Consider the following 15315-nt stretch of genomic DNA (forward strand, 5'->3'; position numbering starts at 1 on the left):
AGAAACGGGATAAGAAGGAATAGGAGATGCTTCAGGAACGAACATGGGCTTTGTATTTTGTATCCCACTCCAAGCCAAACTACACACAGCAGCTGAAGGGAACAGCGTTCGAAAGGACTGTTGGGGCTTGAGTAGGCTCAGGACTGCAGCATGGGAGGAGGGGCTCCTGCCTTCCCCTTCCAGCACCATTTTCCCAAGTTGAGACAACCTCAAGGGGAGGGGGTTATCTGTCCCATTCTGGAGCTGCAGGATTCAGTAAATGTATTCCATAGAAGTTATCTACAGGTATTCCAATCTGTGTCCTATTCTATACAAAGACTCTGGCTTTTTAAAAAAGTGTCTGTACGACAAGGTAGGAATCACCAAGGTTTAGCCAAGTTAACCTTTAGTTTGTTTGCAAATCAGATGATAAGTGGGAAAGTGTGTAGATGCTGAGCCATAAAGGCAGAGCGATTTATCACAAAACAGCAGAGCAGTCTAGCAAAGCCCCTGTCTTTGAACCAGCAAACTCAGGTCTGTGGCAGCACGCCAGCTCGGTGCAAAAAGACAAAAGCAGACCCGTTCCAAAACTACATTTTCCCATTTCAGAAGTCCATGCATACACTTTGCGATCTCAGCAGCTTACTTGGAGTTGCTGGTGAACCCAGCTTCAGAGGTTGCCCCCCTCCCCCCGCACTTGATCCAACCCCTGGAGATTTACCCGCAGATGCACGATGCTTGTTCCACATCATCCCGATGTTCTGCCCCAGAGTCTGGGCTAATGTTACAGCCATTGCTCCCACATTGCCATACTTTGAGAAGGAAAAGAAGGAATTATCTTGGGGGGGGGGGAGGCAGAAAAGCGTCTAGCATTTTAATGGGCTTTTGTGGGCTGGAGTTGTTTCGTGAGGGGCTTGTTGAACAGGTCCACATTGTCACCAGTTGAGACAGCCTCCAAAAGGGACAGCAGGACAAAATGGATGGAGAAGTTTATGGGACCAAGAGAACTTTTGGAGGGATGAGGAGGGAGGTAGACTCAGAGCCACAGGCCATGGCTGTTTGCAGTTCCCTGCCTTCCAAGCTCCAGCCGCTCTGGGCCTAGGTATCATGCCCAGCTAGGGGGACCAGACTGCAAGTGTGACCTGGAGATCGCTCAGAATTACAGCTGATCTCCAAACAACAGAGATTAGTTGCCCTGGAGAAAATGGTTGCTTTGGAGTGTGGGCTCTAGGCATTATACCCTGCTAAGCCCCCTCTCCTCCTCAAACCCTGCCCTCCCCAGGCTCCATCCCCAAATCCCCAGGAGTTTCCCAACACAGAGTTGGCAATCCTACGCCCAACTCACCTCATTGACACCTCCGCCCCGGGAGACTGAGCAGATCCCCCCAATATAAGCAGTGCCACTTCGGCTGCTTCTGAAGGTGTGCCCACTGGAGGGAAGAAAGAGAGAGGAGCAATGCACAGTTGCATGGTCAGAAAGAGGGGGCAGGAACCCTGATTTTGGATGAAAAGGGGAACGAGGCTGTTGGAAAACCCAGCTTGGATTATATTTTCTTTGGAAAACTGATCAAGTTGGCTGGCTCCATTTTGTCTATAGACCAAAGCCTCCCTCCACTACACTGCTGAGTTTGTTTACTGGTATGTCAATGTGGAATTCCATTTGTGTCTGTCTAGTTCCATGGGACCAGACTTCTTTCCTTGTTTACATGATAAAATTGCTATAAAATTCTTTAAGAAGTCTTCTTTCTATCCTGCTAAATTACACCACAGTGGGGATGTAGCTGTCTGTGGCCGATTCCGCACGGCTTACCTGAAGCCAGGACATTATGGAACATGCCGGGAAAAACACGGAAGATCGCGTTTTCTCGCGCGAGTTTTGCGTGACATCGCGCAAAACTCATGTGAGAAAATGCAATCTTCCATGTTTTTTCCACCATGTTCCACAACGTCCCGGCTTCAGGTAAGCCGTGCGGAATCGGCCTCTATCTTTCTCAAATAAAAGAACAACTTAGTATTTTTCAAGTACATTATTCATCCCTGCTTACTGCGTTCACGGTGGACAGGTCTATGTTGGCTATAAACTGAATGAGCCCTCCATTGATCTGATCCAGCAGGGCTGTGCTTATCTTCTTATCAGATTTCACACCTTTGTAATTGGCAATTTGATTCCCCTTATTTGGTAAAGAGCCCTTCACCCCCTAATAGGAAAGAGCCAAGGAGTTTGGGAACAGATTAACCATCATTTCTCCAGAGTTTGGAGATGGTTCCTCCCTCTCTGAGCGCTCAAGACCTTCTGGGGAATTCAGAGTGCCTGAGAAGGTGTATGCCAAGATGCCCTGACTTCCTGCCTGTGGCTGACTTTTGTTCGCTGGAACTCATGGCACCCTTTTGAACACTGCTTTGAACAAAGGAAGTGATTTAATGCAAGCATGTATTAAGGAAGCCTGCTTAGCCAAACATTGATCCCAGCAGGGTCTGCACAAAGCCCCACAATCAAACAGAGCGTCCAGATGACATCATGCCCAATCTGTGCATGGCTTGTCTGGTTCCCATCCCCCACCATTTTATCCTGGATAAAATATAAATGTAATTTTCTCCCAGAAAAAAATGGATACTGCAGGGCAGCTCTGCCGCAGCTACGAAGGGGGTGCTAAGCTCTGCCTTCAAAATGGCACAGCTAAATTCTGTATTCCCTACCTCTTCCAATCCTTTAAAGGTCCCCCTCTTTCCTTGCAAAGAAAAAAGGGGTAGGGGTAAGAGCGGGGCAGCACCCAGTGTTTCTGGAATGGGGAGGGGTGGGTGCCATTGCTGCAGCCACCGTAATGAATACAGCCCTGGCAGGGTCAGAGCAGTGGGGATTCATTACTTCTGGTTCTGCAGGACAGAAGAGACACAAGCAATTTCCACACTGCTGCATGTGTGAACACGTCCACCATCACAGAACTCTTCCCCTTGAGGTAGAAATCAGACATCTGCTTCCCAACCTACCCATTATACACAGTTATAGATTTAAAGCCAGGAGGGGAAGAGATTTGTATTACCTAGACTGAAATGAGACTTCATGAGGTACTCATTTGGTCAGCCAACAGGAGTATGGCTAGAAAAGGTCTAAGGCAGAGGTTGCAAACGTGAGATCCCTTTCAAGAAGAATCTCCCCAATTTCAGACCTTGACTTCAACTGATCATCTCCAGCAACAAGAGCTCTAAAGAGCTTAATAACTACAGGTGACTTTGGCTATAACTAGAGGAGTTGCTGCTGGAACTAAACTGCTTCAAGGGCCTCTAGGTGGGAACTTCTCACTCTCTCCTTCTGAGAGAGGCCTGGGAGATTAAGGCTGGAAGCAAATGGGGGGCCCCACATAGCACTCTCTTGTACCTGGGTAGTCTGCAGGTGTAGACTTGGTCTGCCCTGGAGTGGAGGCTTCCATACAGGGACAATGGAGGCTGCCTTGGTACCAGGAGGGGTGCCAGGATCTTCTATGCACTCAAGGAGCCCCCTCTGGCTGTACCAGGCCAAACATCAGACAGATGCCAAGAGAATGAGTTCACAGCCAGGACAACTGAGGAGTGGGCTACTTGCCCCTCACTGAGCTTTTCCGGGGGTGGGGGTGGGCAGCCAGAACCACTACTAACTAGGGAGGCTTTGGTAGCTGGAGCTGCTCTGCAAAGAGTGGCCAGAGTGAGACCATGTGACTGCCTTACCCTGCTGTCCTGACCTTGCAGCTAGGGGCCGGGAAAGACCCTAGAAGGAGCTCCTGACTCTACCCAGCTTTCTGATGAAAGGCAAAGCCAAGATGGAGGAAGAGAGGGGAGTGCTCCTCCTGGGACTAGCGCTGCTTTCTACTGGGAAGCATGTGTTAACCCCTTGCTGCCTACTCTCCTGATCGCTTACAGAAAATTCACATTGTAGGCAGCTTTTGCTTTGCTTTAGCATGGTCCATCTGTGGGTTCCAATCTTAAATAACTAGTGGCTGCCATCTTGGATATCACACCTGTCTGAAAAAGCAGTATCAGGTGATTCGTAGCAGGGCTTTTTCTGAGCAGGAACATCCTGGAACGGTGTTCCAGTATCTCTAAAAAATACTCACATCACGTTCGTATTTTTAAAACGTTCCAGCTATTTTGGGCTTTTTGGGCCCAGATCAGGCCCAAAAAAGGCAAGATCTGGCCGCTGCCAGGTGGAGGAGGGTTCCCCAACCTGGCAGCTATTTTGGGCCTGATCCAGGCTGTTTTGGGCCCATTTTGGTGATTTTAAGCCCATTTCAGGTGGCCTGTTCCAGGTCGATTCAGGCCCGATCCGGGCCATTTCGGACCCATTTCTGCCATTTTGGGCCCGAAAGGGCCAGGATTGGGCCCGAAAAGGCCAGGATTGGGCCCAAAATGGCCAGTATTGGGCCACTGCTGGGTTCCCCTGCCCGGCAGCGGCCCATTCCAGGCCGATTTGGGCCCAATCTGGGGCATTTCAGGCCTGTTTTGGCCATTTGGGGCCCATTTAGGGCCCATAACGGCCAGGATTGGGCCCAAAATGGCCAGGATCGAGCCCCAAATGGCCAGGATCAGGGCCAAAACAGTCAGGATTGGGCCTCTGCCAGGCGGGGGAACTCAATTTGCCTGACCTTATACTTTTTAGGGAAACCTGACATCCAGGAATCAGCCAGGTAAGCTTTTAATAAAACCTGGTGTGTGTGTTTTTTTAACATTTCTCTCTCTCCACATTACACTGCTTTTAAAGGAGAGCAACAGTGGCCAGCTGAAAAGTTGACATTTCAATTTTTCTGCCCCCATCCCACCCCGCAGTGTAGAGTTGGCAAGTTTTCATTCAGAACTCACGAGAAGAGATGCACAGCATCGCTGTGCTCAGGAAGGGCGTCCTGGCGATACTTCATGAACTCATTCAGTGTCTCAAGGGAATCTTCATCTACCTGGATCTTATCCCCTGATGTCCACGTCTCCATGGCCACTAACACGATGCGCGTATTCAGCTGCTCTTTAAAAATCTGCACCCAGAAGAGGAAATCAGGGGTGCAGCTTCAAGGAAGAAACTACCACACTTTTATCTAGAGGACCAATCCCACCAGTGCAGCTTGCATGGGCCATCAGTACAGAAACTGAGCTCCAAATCCAAAAGGAAGCAGAGAGCATTTCCTTCTTGGTACTCATTGTTGCAAGAGGCCTTGCAATATTTACAGAGGGCAAGTAGGGAGTCCCAAGCTGTCCTCAAACCAGCCTGTGTTTGGAAAGACCTCATAGAAAGTTGGGTGCCAGAGCATTCCTTCCCAACTGACTTTGAAGAAGAACCACCCGTGGAAAAGACTGGTCCCACTGCATCTCACTGAGGCATGGGGAGGAAGGCTTGCAAAGTATACCATACTTACCACATCAGCAAGGTTCACCACAGACTTTGCAAAGTTGCTGGTAAGGACAGCTGACCGGCGCAGTTGCTCGAACTAGAACAGAGCAGGCACAGAAAGCAGGGTTCTATGGGCACTAGCCCTTTTAAAAGAAAAGAGCCCACAGTAGCCAAGCAAAGGGCTCCTGATCCAACACACTCCCCTTCTAGCATTCCCTCCTGTTGTCCCTTGAGGGAAAAACCAGCCATTCTCCTATGGTGGAAAAGGAACCACAATCAAAGTCCCAGACACACTTAGCTCAGGCAAATTCGGACTTTGAGTCTGTGGCACTGTCTTCCAACCCAGACAGACATTTTAGTTCCACCTGGTGCCTCTGAAGGCCCTTGTTCAGACAAAACTAAAATTGTGAAAACCAAGGTAGATGTTTTAAGATGAGCATTTCTGCAGATCATAGGAGATAAGAGGCAACACAGAAGAGGTCTGCCATACTAATTTATGTTGGCCAGTTTATATGTTATAAAGTCTGTGTGTTGTCCATGTGGCCAGTTGACTGATATGCCAAAGGAACTCGATGCTGGGAACATACATTCCAGGCATGCGTGGGCCTGATTTGGATCAGGACCACAGTTGCAGGGACAGGGGCTTAAGCCTGCCCCGCACTGATTGCCTCCCAGGGAGCCTCTATTTGCCTGAAGCTTAAATGGAGCCCTCATTGCATGATGGTTTTCCTGAGAGCACAAATACCAGCTCCCCACGGCTGTTTCAGGTTAGGAAAATGGCAGATAGGAAAAGGTTAAACTCCCTCTACCAACATGGCTGTGAACAATCTGAACTGGGCCTGTGTACACCTGGGAATTAAGCTGCAACTATAGAATTCCAGGAGCGTGTCTGATCAACAAGAACAATGGGCGACACAAAGGATTTATAATGTTACTTCAGAGGCTGGCTTGCTGGTATGTAAGTTTGTAATATAAGTGGTGACACCAAACTTGCACAGAAGGGAAAGAACCAGCTATGACCACCCTGCCTTCACTCGGAAGTTTCTGCATGGATCTCTGGCTTGACGTACCCTATAGATTTTTCAAAGGAGCCGAGGCCTTGGCTGGTGTTCTGCTCTGGGCCTTGCAAGGCTCTTTTTAATTAGCTAGCAACGGAGCTGATGTCCTGCCCGGAGCACTGCAATTGATTCAGCAAACCCCTCATCTGTTGCACATACCTGGGCTGCCAGCACCACTGTATAGGAGACCTAACCAACAGCAGCACTTTAAAAAGCACCCTTCCCCTTTTTAGGAAATCAAATTTCAGTGGGATGGAGAAAGAGGTCAGCCCAGAAATAATTTCCTGCTCCAAGAAGCAGAGCTGGCAGCTGCACTTTTGCTGCCTTTTTAAAAATTCCCACTTGGCATCTCTTATGCTGGCCCATATTAAGGGGTTTCAAAAAAATATGCCCACCTCCACCACTCTTCACAGGCCGAGCCCACCATGAGAGGCACTCACCAGCCGGTGGTCGTTCACCACTATGAGTTCGATGAATTTGGTCTCACTATGAACTGTTCGGTGACCTCGATGAACCTGGGGTGAGCAGAAGCAGATAAGATCACACAGGGATCTCCTCCTGGGCCTCATATTAGGAAATCAGATTACCCATATGAAAGATTCTGCAAACAGTGTCTTTTGGAAGGACCCGCAGATCTTTCTGCATAACCACCCCTCAAAGGAGGCCCTGACTATATTTGCTCCCCCAAATCCTGCGTCCTGTGTGGGCACTGGAGGCAGCCTTGCTTCCAGAGAGACAGATGTCAAGTTGCTGTTTCCCTTTTAAAAACAATTCTGGATAGGTCGAAGCAGAGAGAGTGACCCCCCCCCCCAGATCTTTTTCCCAAATAAAACTAAATGTACTCTAATGAAAGGCTTACAAAATGGCAGGTCGTTGTTTATGTGGAAGGCATCACAATGCCAGTGTTGGCCTCTTAAAATTATAGCTAGAGAATGATACTCCCACAGATTGCGAAGTTTCTGCTGCTTACAAAATGGCGTGTGGGCCTCTGGGTGTGCATGGCACTGCTCAGATCTATGAGCAGGGGATGTCACCAACACAATCCAATAGGAAGTTCATTCCCCACAGCAATGAACGCACTTCCCAAGAGCAAAGAACTGCATTTCCCCAAGTACAAAAACATTACGCTTTGAGGGCTGGAAAAAATGACACTCCTACAACACACAAACCCATCTGTGGCATAATTTTGGGTAAAATGAAAGAGAGACAAATGTGCAGGCTCTATCCTACAGTCAGGGCTGGTTGTCTGGCCAAGCCACCCAAAGAACTGCTTGGGCTGGCACAGTCAGGAGGGTGCCAATTCACCACCAGTACTCAGCTCACCCCCTGCCATCAGTGGCAGGGGAGGTGACTGGCACCCCTGCGCAAACCTACTCTGCCTTGGTCTCAAATTCGGGATGGGCGTACCTTGTTTGGGGTGACATAGTGCCTTGAACTAGACTGTCTGCTGACAAGTGATTGTATAAACAAGGTGTCTTGTGAGCCCTGCCCTAAGGAGAGGAAGGGCCTGGCAAACCTGGGGAGGGGGGTCCCACGGAGTCAGCTGGCTGAGGCGTGACCCTACCTGCCTTCGACGCCGCAGTTTAGGCAGCCTGGAAGGAATGTAGGAGTTCAGTGCAGCAAATACACACCCTGGGTGGGGGGCAAGAAGGGGGCACACATCAGATATGGGGGGAGGAGAAGGAGGAGGGCAGGACTGGAGAAAAAGGGAAACAGATGCTTAATTCATAGGAAACTGGGCACTGGGCTTCAAGCCTGCCCAGAAGTCACATCTTGTCCTCAACCTGAAGAAGAAAAACAGGTATGGGGACACAGGCAATTTATAGGCATGCTGCAACCTTACATAAGTTTGATACCCCCACTTTAACTGTCATGGCTTCCCTCAAAGAATCTTGTGAGGTGCTGAGAATGTTGTTAAGAGATTTAAAGCCAGCCTCCAGCCTGCCCCTTCCCACACCTACAGTTTAAAAACTGATTTCAGTAGATGTGCCCTCAAGCAGAGAGGTATATTTCAGACTATTTGTAGTTTTACCTCAAGAACAACCAAAAGGGCATTCCAGACAAGATGGCTAGCAACGTAACTTGTGCAGAGGAGAAGTTGATCCCTACTCTCTCAAAAAAATCACAGTTTATTTCAGCAGCAACTTCAGTACTGAAGTATTCTTTTTTCTAGTCTTCACATTGACAACTCAATGTGGAGTAAACTCCAGAGACAAACATATAAAAGAACTGAAGCTAATATTCCAGCATTGCTATATTATAGTAAAAATGAACATGTGTTACATTACAGTGGTTATTTATGGAAAACAAAAATAATCTCTAAGGTCCCTCAAATTGCAGTTAGTTTTCAAAGTTCAGCCATGAAGCTGTCCCCTCTCTTCCTCACTTCCACCTGGGCAATGAGAACCTGAAATAGCCCCTCTGCTCAGAGGTGAATAAGAGACATTCTGTATATGATCAGAGGCCACAGAAGTCCAGTGGCCAGTTAGAGGCTAACAACTTTATATGAGATTTTGTGAGTCATTGAAATAAATATTGGTCTTTAAGGTGCCACTGGACTTTGTCGGGTTTTGTTGGTTTTTTTGCTATGGCAGACTAACACAGTCACCCCTTTTATGATCACATATTATAGTTCACTGAAACCATCTGAAGAAATAATGATTACTATTTTAAAGTAAGCACTAGGAAAAACAAAGGTAGAATTGCGTTAAGAAATTCAAAACTTGGATTCGGAAATGAAAATCTCTACAACCATTTTTAGTTCTGAGAAATGCTTTGGCCCTCCCCACATGCATTTCCATTCCAATATCCAAATTAAAGAAACTATAAACACAGCTAAATTTTAAAACCTTAGTACTTCTCATATGATTATGCTAATTGCCTTCCTACTGGGAATAACAGGTATTAGAAAGAAGAGGCCTGGAAAAGGTTATCCATGCGTAGATTTAAAATTTGCTCCAGATCCTAACAAACAAAGCACCCCACAATTGCTTTAGAGCAGACAAATTTACCTGGTTTGGTGCAGCCCTGGGCAGAGCGAGGTATTGGTGCCTGGTGGATCCAGTGAGGGAGCGGCCCCTGAAACAGGCAAGAAGAAAATGACATTTTTGCTTCAGCTGGGGAATGCCTCTTTTTTAAAGGGGGGTATTCTCATCCTGGATAATAGTCACACAAATGTCAACATTAAATTAAATTTCCTGCGTTCTGCCTAGGAATCTGAAGCACACTTTACACATCCCTTGGCTCAGAAGGAATGCAGAATATAAATTTCTTGAAGAGCAATGTCTACAATTTAACTTAAGAAAGGTGTATCACACAAGTCACCTGAGAGAAAGCATGTCTCTCTCTCTCTCTCTCACTCGACTCTTCTCTTTCTGCACCACCATAAATCTCTTTGAACACTCCTCTTGGCTCTCATTAAGACCCTTCATTGCAAAGCTAACCCTGCATAATACAAGCCTACACTTCACAGTCCCCCAGTTCCCAAGGATAAAAACAACAAACCCCTAGGAGTAAACTTGGGAGAGGAGCGGGGCTCAAGCTGATTTCCTAGGGGGGTAACCAATGCCCCTGCTATGAAATAATCATGTTTCTTTTATGGCACAGCAATCTTTAAACCCTCTCATAACCTTTCCCGTAAAAATATCCTCCAGTTTGCTCTTCCCTCCTCCTATCTGAAGTGAACCATGGCTCAAGAAAGCTCATACTGAAACAAATATTGTTAGTCATTATTATAATAACAACATACTCTGTAAACTGATCTGAATGTGGCATGAAGTTGTCCTGAAGGGCGGTATATAAATCAAATGTTGTTATAATTATTAATAATGCGCTACTGGACTTTTGTTTGATACTACTAACTTCACCAAAAATTGCCAGGAGAGCAAAAGTCTCCCTGCTTTAATCGCTTGACGAAAGCCCACCCCACAGCCTCTGCTATATTCTCATCTGTTCAGAAGGAGTTTGCCTCTAAGGTGACTCAACACCAAACATGAGGGCTTGACCAACTTGATCATATTCATATTTACTCACAAGTAAGCCCCCTGGATTTAATGGAGCTCACTCCTATATAATCGTGTACAAGATCACAGCCTTGAACATATGAAATCCAGCACTCTCAAAGACAAAAAGCAACTAACAGCGCTGCAATAGATTCCTCTGTGCTTGCTGAAGCCTTTAGGAAAGGTTTAGTTTTGGTTCTCCCCTTTTATTGTAACTGTGACAGGGCCAGGTGGTGTCTGGCCACAGGATTCAGCAGGAGGAATGGAGTGAAGCTGGGAAACCACCTGCGAAACAGGTGTGGACAGATACCCTCTCAATAGGGAATGGCTGGTTGGCTGCCTCCACCTAAGTGGTGGGTGGAGAAAGTGTGCTTCTGGGTTGAAGGACAGCCAATTGGATGTGGTGCCCAGGCTCGGGCCAGAGACCACTGGGTAGGGCGGGCCTGATTGTTGGAGTAGGCCTTAAAAGTGGTTGTATGGCAGTCATTGGGGCAGCTGACAGAGGAGGAGGAGAATAGAGAGCAAGAGCAGAGGGAAAGGTGAGGGGAACAGCTTCCCTCTGTGTCGGCCTGCCTGACTCTGACAAAACTTGGCAATAAAGTATGCCCTCTGTAACTTCAGCCTGGATGGAGACACGTCTGCTGCCCAACCTGGCTAAAAGCTCAGTGCTACAGGTACTCTGGCCTGGGAGAGTCCAGTTCTAACTGCATTAACTAAATGATTACTGTTTATTCTGAATCTAACTCTGACCTTGATTTTGCTAACTAATCTACTGTTTGGAGGCAATTTTTATCAAATCAGCCTCTGGCACAACCCCACACTTCTGCGTCATGCTGGGAACAATGTCATTCCCAGCATGACACTGGAGCACATAGGGGCATATTCCAGGGGTTTCTTGTCCTGTTCCCATGCGTGCACACACACTCGCCAACCAGGCGGTGAAGGCGATATATAGGTTGGCATACACTCCATATTCCAGGGCAGCGAGCAAGGCGCTTGCCCAGTCAAGCTTGTGGCTAGCAGGCATTCACACCTTGAAACGGCCACTACCAGAGGGACTGGTGGACTGGCAAGCTGAGAGCCTCCTGGAGCTGTGGGCCAAATGACAGAGATGGCAGTAAAGTGCCCACTCTCTAAAACAGCCCTCCACCTTTCTTGGCAGCCTCTGCAGTCTCTTCTCAGCACCCAGGTAGCTACTGGGAGGAGAGCAGGCTGGCCATAGAGAAGGAAAGGTAAACCCCACCCCCATGGCAGACACCTGGGAAAAAGTAAAGAGCAAGAGAGCTGCTGTGGGGCTGGTGGTTTTGCCCCCTTTTCTCCATGGCCAGCCGGCCCAGGCAGCTTGGCAAGTTGGGGAGGAGGCCCTTCCCTTCACTCCCGATACACAAGGGCTGGCTAAGGATCAACACTGGTTGGGAGACACATTCCTACACGTGCAGAGAAAAGGCTTGCAGAAAAATACAAAAAGAAGATTTCTGTTTAAAATACAGAAGATACTGTGAACTTGCAACAGTACATCACAAGGGCCGTTTCCACACTACTCACCTTCATCCGGAACGCTGCAGAACGTCACGGAAAAAAATGTGGAAGATAGCATCTTCTCGTGCGAGTTTTGCACAATGTTGTGCAAAACTCGTGCTAGAAGATGCTATCTTCTGCAGTTTTTTCGCAATGTTGCACAGCATTCTGGATGAAACATTCACAACGTTGCACAGCATTCCGGATGAAGGTGAGTAGTGTGGAAACAGCCAAGATCTTGCCTACCTTTTTGAGGGAGGTGGGAAAGGGAGGAGGACTGGAAGCCACCACATGAGCCAGGCAGGCAGCAGTGGAAGTAGGCAGGCAAAGGCTGCAGTGTACAAGTGAGCAGGAGAAGGATGGGGAACTGCCCGCCCCCAACCACCACACATGCTGCTGCCATTTGCATGAACCAGGCAGCTGGAGGTGCGGAAAGGAAGTTGGTATGGGAGCAGGAGCTGCCATCACTGTCAAGGAAGGGGGGGGGAGAAAATGGGATCCCTCTCCCCATGTGTCTCATGGTTCCCCTCTTGTTTAATATTATTATATCTATTCTATGTCTGTGTTTGGTGGCTAACAAGGTGTATGGTAGTCATGTGACTCTTTTGGTAGGTGATCATTGAGCCGCACCGTGAATAACACTGGCGTAGATAAAGGAATGGGAATTCTATAGAAAGTAGTGCTGCACAGAAACATTAAAATCTACGAGTGTTTTACAAGTATGTCTGTGAGAGAGTGAGAGGCAGGCAGACTGACAGAGAGATAGAGTTCCTTCTCTTGGCTCCCATTTGCTCCTCTGCACAGAGCTTACAAGTGTATGCAGAAGACATCTAGGGCCCAAGTAGACATGACAGCATATTCATGGCCACCACAGGGGTGTCACTGCTATTTTAGTGATTTTAAAATGCTCAATCTCAGCCCACAACACAGTGGGCAGAGAGCCAAACTAAAAGTGACGTCTTACACAGGTTGGACACTAGTCGGCTTCCCTCAAGTTTTGATGGGAAATGTAGGCATCCTGGTCTTGCAGCTGTAATGGAGAGCCAAGCTGTAAAACCAGGATGCCTACATTTCCCATCAAAACTTGAGGGAAGCCGACTAGTGTCCAACCTGTGTAAGACGTCACTTGTAGTTTGGCTCTGAGGGGCTTTTGTCCCCGTCCCCGTCCCCCACACACACATACACACTTTATGGTGCCAAAATGGCTGCACCACCCAAAGCAGTTTTGGTACTTGAAAAAGTCCTGAGGTGAACAAGAGAGCTGTGCTGCAGGCCTGATCAGGACCGGGCCCTTAAAACATTTTTAAATCACTTTAATATGACCACCTTGTGGTCACTGTCACATTTAATTTGGCCCACCAGAAGATCAAGATCAATGGAACACAGTTCCATTGCCCCACCTCATGCACCGAGTGTCCCTGAATTTTAGTTCAGTAATAACGCAACAACCTCCTTATGTGCAGAGGAATTCCCTCCTGCATGACTGTTTCAAACATTGCAGCGCAGAGGACCCTAATGTTCAAAGTTTCAGGTCTAAGCCCTGAGGTCAGGCCCCAACTCCAGCCTGTGTTGGTGGTAAGCTATTAATTCTGCATTTTCTACCAAGCTTCTTTTCATATTCACACTAAATGTCATAGTGTTGAATACAGGAGCAGAGGAGAGCATATGCATTTAATATTCATACATAATAGCGGATAGGGGCAGGAACATGGAGGCTTAAGGCTCTCCAAAGAGGGAAGGAAAGATGTAATTGGAATCTCCTTCCATTTGCTGCTATGGCAACCAGAGTGAGAGGAGGCATCCTGGGAAATTCCTTAACAGTGCCTGTGCAAATGGATGTGTGGAAATGTGATAGGCTGAATGGGGAAAAGAATGCCGCTTCAGAGATGCCGAACGCCCAACACACATCATGCAGATGTTCCACTTAAATGGCTCTGGAAAGACCTGATTTCTCTGGGGAAAGGCTTCAGAGAAATACTGCTTTTGTAACTGAATGCTGGACCTTTGGAGGTTTTGACTTATTCAGACACCTGTTCTCCTTTGTGAAATGTTAGAGGGTTTGCAACCATACACTGCAGAGACATAAGATCACCACGTCCCTCAGGAGGAAGGAAAAATGCTTATTTAAAAAACGAACTTCCCTTATGTAAATCTTAAACTGAACGCTATAGTGTGTATTATGAAAAACAGGGAGCAAAATCATTTTAAAAGCATCAACTGAAATGGCCTTTAGGTTATTCTGTTTCTGTGGTTTTCGAAACTGGCATCCCTCTTTTAGGTTCACCGAACCAAAAACCCGTAACATAAAAATGTACTATACATATATGTCACCATTCCACCAAAGATAAGGAGGTGGTCCTATTTTGTTTTCACAAGAACCATGTCAGGTAAGTCAGGCAGAGAGAAATGATTGGCTGTGGTCACCCCGCAAGCATCACGAAAAGTAGGGAACTGAACTCCACCTCTCCACTTTAAGTGCAAGCCAAACAAATTTGGAAAACAAAGAGGGCTTTAGAGATGAGGGGAATAAACAAATGGCAAGCTAATCCATGCTCCACTTCCCGCGGCCTTCCCTTCACCTCTGGGCCTGAAACCCAAGTTAGATGTCTCCATGGCAGTGATGGAATTACAGCCCTGTCCAAGCCTTACCTCCAGTTGCTCAAGAGAATCATGAGGCTCCAGAAGGTACGTTGCCTTTCCATCGGAGAAAACACCGCTGAGGAGGGGTGCAGAGAAACAATAACAAGTTAATCACTCGGGCAGAGCTATTGGAAAGACCATCCCAGCACCCGCTATCAGACCGTGATGAAACGGCATCTTTAGCATCTGGTTTGCCAAGATATTGCCTCATAAGGAGAAGAAAGATTGCCTATTTAAATGTCTTATGAAAGCTGTGGCATCTCTTGGAGTTCGCGTCAATGGCAAAACTTACTTCACTGATTAGGGAAAAGACATTAGTTACATTTTTGAATGAATGGAAACCATTTATAGACTTTTTACATGAAATGGATAATAAGGACTTGATAATATCTGGATTTATGGATTAAGAATCATGAACAATAGAAAATAGAGGGCTCTTATGTTTAACTTGGAATAAGTGAGACTCTGAATGTCATCCATATTTGTGGCAGAGAAAATCAAAACTTAATCTGTAGTTTAGTGTTAGGAGGTTTTTTTCCTTTTCTCTTTTTCTTTTTTCATTTGTTTATGTATTGTTAGTGTGTCTTCTTTTTAGAATTTTAAAAAATCTGTTTGTTGTTTATAATTTTTATGTTATTGTTTATAGTCTAAATAAAGAAAAATGCTATTAAAAAAAAGAAAGCTGTTGCATCCGCAGAATTGACAGTTTTATGGGGCAATTGTGCTTGATATTTATCTGATAAGGTACCAGCATCAGTTCAAGGTATTT

The 15315-nt window shown here is 46.8% G+C and overlaps 1 protein-coding gene across 2 annotated transcripts in view; it reads right to left on the reverse strand.

The window, feature by feature from the left end:
• The window catches only part of ADAM11 (ADAM metallopeptidase domain 11), a 69365-nt gene that overhangs the window by 21142 nt on the left and 32908 nt on the right, over positions 1 to 15315 (reverse strand). For both annotated transcript variants that reach the window (XM_054993007.1, XM_054993006.1), the window contains exons 6-13: positions 14556 to 14622; positions 9399 to 9465; positions 7952 to 8019; positions 6828 to 6902; positions 5355 to 5426; positions 4810 to 4976; positions 1325 to 1409; positions 701 to 791 (exon numbers count right to left, since the gene is read on the reverse strand). In XM_054993007.1, the coding sequence (XP_054848982.1) occupies positions 701 to 791; positions 1325 to 1409; positions 4810 to 4976; positions 5355 to 5426; positions 6828 to 6902; positions 7952 to 8019; positions 9399 to 9465; positions 14556 to 14622 (692 nt within the window). The remainder of the gene's footprint in view (positions 1 to 700; positions 792 to 1324; positions 1410 to 4809; positions 4977 to 5354; positions 5427 to 6827; positions 6903 to 7951; positions 8020 to 9398; positions 9466 to 14555; positions 14623 to 15315) is intronic.

Source organism: Eublepharis macularius, chromosome 12 (genome assembly GCF_028583425.1).
Source record: "Eublepharis macularius isolate TG4126 chromosome 12, MPM_Emac_v1.0, whole genome shotgun sequence".
Lineage (NCBI taxonomy): Eukaryota > Metazoa > Chordata > Lepidosauria > Squamata > Eublepharidae > Eublepharis > Eublepharis macularius.